The sequence below is a fragment of the Culex quinquefasciatus genome, chromosome 1 (assembly GCF_015732765.1).
Source record: "Culex quinquefasciatus strain JHB chromosome 1, VPISU_Cqui_1.0_pri_paternal, whole genome shotgun sequence".
NCBI classification, from domain to species: Eukaryota; Metazoa; Arthropoda; class Insecta; order Diptera; family Culicidae; genus Culex; species Culex quinquefasciatus.
The window spans coordinates 45,755,171-45,758,860 of NC_051861.1; the positions used below are offsets into that span (position 1 = coordinate 45,755,171).

Genomic DNA, 3,690 nt, shown 5'->3' on the forward strand with positions numbered 1-3,690 from the left:
CAAGATAATTAGTGGTGATGAAATACAAACATCTCCACAACTGAGCCATGTTGCTACATGAGACAGATGTCTAATGATTTGAATATGACAAATCTCTAATATCTAAAATGGTTACATTAAATAATTATATAAAGTCACAATTTATAAGATAAAATTCGGAAGAAATTATTAGCAGGAAATGATTTTTTTTCGTGAATTAGGCCGATGCAAATATTTAAAAAAGTTTTTGTCCCTCGGCCCTCGCCGAGGTCAAGGGGGGGGGGGCATTTGCATTTTACACTAGTTCAGTTGTTTTGCAATCATTAGTTTTCAAAAAATCTAAGATCTGACAAAAACAAAAATTGTAATGAAAAAAAATTGCATCGAAAATTTTTTAAAAATCTTAAGATTTTTTAATAAACTTAAACATGCTAAAAATGATTTTAAACGCAGGAGAATGTATTTTAATTTAATTTCAGCTGGTTGCACTTGAATTTTCATTGAAATTTTGAAGTTTATTGTAAAAATATTTTTTTGCCCCCTGATTATTCGGGCCAATTTTGAAGGGGGTGACAAAAACTTTTAAAAATATTTGTACCAGCCTTATTTAATAATAAAAGTCAGAGATAAATTCAGCATAAACATTATTTCCTTCATAATAAACTTTAAAATAAAAGCTGTTCTAAATTTCTTTCCTTAAGCCCAAAAAATGCGGCCATGTTTCAAATTTCATGTTCAAAACCCCATACTCCATAATTTGTTCAAACATCTTGCTATATTATGTTAACTGCAAAAGGTGTATGTAGAAGAACGATCGCCTACGAAGATACTTAAAGTATAATTTCCTTAAAACTCCAAAAGATCACTTTCATCTGCTCGTTCTCCGAGCAGCACATTAAAAGACACTGGCAATTTTGTCCCAAAGCACACTGCACCATCACTCGACTGTGTCCCGGCATCATTCGAAATCGAAAGTAAACAGTCTTAATGAACGATAATTTATGTGTTCGCACGTATATCGCTTGTGTTGGCTACCGACTTTGACCGACTCCCCGACCGACGTCGACTTGCAGGAATTCCCTGCAGGCAGACCTCGCCCGAAAATCGGAAGCTCAAAAGGGAAAGATCAAAAACTAATTTTATAGTATACACCTTCGTCTTCTGAACCTCGTGGCCCACGTTGTCACGAAGCCTAATGTGCCTTTGGACGTTGCACCAACAGATTGATCTTCGAAACCTCAGGGAAGAGATAACCAAAGACGGTACTGTTTCGGGTCTGCCTGGGGTCAATCAAGAGTCTGAGAGATTTGAAATCACACATAATTGACAGTTTTATCATCGGGCTGGTGCCTGTCGGAGTGTTTTTGCCACCGATTGTGCCTTGGAGGAATGTCCTCGATGCACACCCTAATTTTTTAGCCATTAGGAATGCAACTCTCGTTCTCGGAAAGGGGTTTTTTTCGGAATCTGTTTTTTTTTATTATAATTGAAGGATTCATTCCAAGATTTCCTAAGAAGTACGTAATGATATCGGTTTATTTCATATTTATTACAGCTTTGCTTTGTTTTTGGCCAGCTCACGAAGATTTCGCCGTAGGATCTTTCCGCTGGCTGTTTTTGGAATTTCATGGATTAGCCTTACTCCCCCATGTAGTCTCTTATGAACCGACACTTGATCGTTGAGGAATTTGACAATCTCTTCTGGCGTGACACGAACATCCTCGGCGGGAACTATGAAAGCCGTTGCCAACTCTCCAACTTTCTCATTCGGAACTCCAATTACAGCTGCATCCTTAACTTTTGGATGTGACAGCAATAGGGCTTCCAGCTCCGCTGGTGGCACCTGAAAAGCTTTATACTTGATAAGCTCCTTCAGTCGATCCACGATGTAAAAGTTTCGATTTTTGTCGTAGTATCCAACATCGCCAGTACGCAACCATCCTTGCTTATCAATGGCATCTTCTTTTCCAATGTATCCTTTCATGATCAAAGTCCCCTTGAAACACAATTCTCCATTTTGATTTGGACCCAACGTCTTCCCAGTTTCCGTATCAACCACCTTCGCGTACTGCCCAGCACGAACTTTTCCCACACTCCCGGGCAAATTGTCCTCGTCCATCTGCACGAGAATGGCCAGCGTTGTTTCACTCATTCCGTAGGCTTGTCGAATCGAGGAAACGTTCAATCTAGAACGAATTAAATCTTCCACTTCGCGACTCAGCGGGGCCGCCCCACAAATGATTGTCTTTACGGATGACAGATCGTACTCATCCACCAGAGGATTCTTGGCCAGAAAGACCGCTATCGGTGGGACGGTGTTCAGCATGTTGGGTCGATACTGGTGAATGCAGGAGAGGTACACTCTGGGAATAAAGCGAGGGATAAACACCAGTTGCATCCCGTTGAGCATCCAGTTTAGCATCGAGACACCACCGGCCACGTGGAACCAGGGCATCACGTCAACGGCAACCATCTGAGCTGCATTTTTGCTTAGAACTGTAAGAAGCTCCCTGAAAAGTTGCTTTCGAAAATTACTTCCTCGCAAATTATTTAATTTCCATGTAATACTTACTTTGTATAAGTTAGAGTTGTGATCACATTTAACTGAGTTATTTGGACTCCCTTCGGCAGTCCAGTAGTACCCGACGACATCACAATCAGTGCCACATGCTGTTCCAAATTGGTAGCTTCCGGTACGAAGCTTCCCAGTTTGAGCATCCGCCCGGAATCTTCCAAACACTGCTGATACGTTAGCCCTCTGGCGCCGTTATCATAGTGAACGATCTTGGCCGGTCGCCTAATCTTAACGCAAGCCCTCTGAACAGCCATACATGTTTGTGCTGCAACGAAGATCACATTGGGCTTTGCCAAACCAATGCAGTGTTCTAGCTCGCCTGGAACAAAACTAATTTCTTCTTATCTCAAACCGCAATCATCACTCCACTATACGTACGTGCCGTGTACAACGGGTTAAACAGGGCCGCCCTTGCGCCCAGGTACATCAACGCGCAGATGGTCACCGGGTACTCAAACCGGTTCTCGCTGACCAGTGCAACCACGTCGTTGCTGCGCACTCCCAGCTCGTCGCGCAGATAACAGGCCAGCGTCAGCGATTGGTCCAAAATTCCACCGAAGGTCATCCGCAGCGACGTAATTCCGTGCACAAACGCTACATTGTCACCTTGCCGGGTCAACTCCCGCAGGATCAACTCGCCCAAGGAGTTCGATCCGCGTTTATAGTCTCCGGCTAGTGGGCCACCATCGATGATGTTCGGGTCGTTCAACTCCTCGCGGGACAGCAAAGACATCGTTACGGATTGCGGCGTTCGACGAGACTGAACAACAACTTACGCTCGCGCCAGTGTTCAACGAGACTTCTGCTGAGCGAGAGAGCGACTTTTTTGCATGATAAGCACTGGAATAAGTAGGTAAATGTAAAACAAGACAGTAAGTTGAGAGTTGAGTCTGGTTCGGAGCAATTGAAACGATGCGCTTTTAGATGTAATCTGCGACGACTCGATTAGATTATTTTTAGTGTTCAACTTGTGAGATGTTTATTCTTGGCTTGTTGATACACTGTGGGAGTGATAATGTCACGACAATACAAACGCTTTGGTTTAAATTGATATCGGTCCGCAGGTTGTTGATTTGCCATCATCATCGAATATTCATCAATTGTTATTTCTCCAAGAGACTTCATTATTAAACGTT

At 42.7% G+C, this 3,690-nt stretch overlaps 1 protein-coding gene across 1 annotated transcript; it reads right to left on the bottom strand.

Annotated features, from left to right (window-relative positions):
* Positions 1 to 1,485: 1,485 nt before the first annotated feature.
* LOC6041367 (luciferin 4-monooxygenase) lies at positions 1,486 to 3,439 on the bottom strand. The gene is made up of 3 exons (XM_001850582.2): positions 2,933 to 3,439; positions 2,552 to 2,873; positions 1,486 to 2,489 (listed from the first exon to the last, which is right to left on the bottom strand). The coding sequence occupies exons 1-3, from the start codon at positions 3,285 to 3,287 to the stop codon at positions 1,529 to 1,531; spliced, it is 1,638 nt and encodes a 545-aa protein (XP_001850634.1). The 5' UTR covers positions 3,288 to 3,439; the 3' UTR covers positions 1,486 to 1,528.
* Positions 3,440 to 3,690: the final 251 nt, after the last annotated feature.

Coding starts and splice junctions, on each gene's coding strand:
- LOC6041367 (XM_001850582.2), bottom strand. CDS start 3,287: ATGTCTTTGCTGTCCCGCGAGGAGTTGAACGACCCGAACATCATCGAT. Junction 2,874..2,932: donor TAACCCGTTGTACACGGCAC/GTACGTATAGTG, acceptor GTTTTGTTCCAG/GCGAGCTAGAACACTGCATT. Junction 2,490..2,551: donor ACAACTCTAACTTATACAAA/GTAAGTATTACA, acceptor GCAACTTTTCAG/GGAGCTTCTTACAGTTCTAA.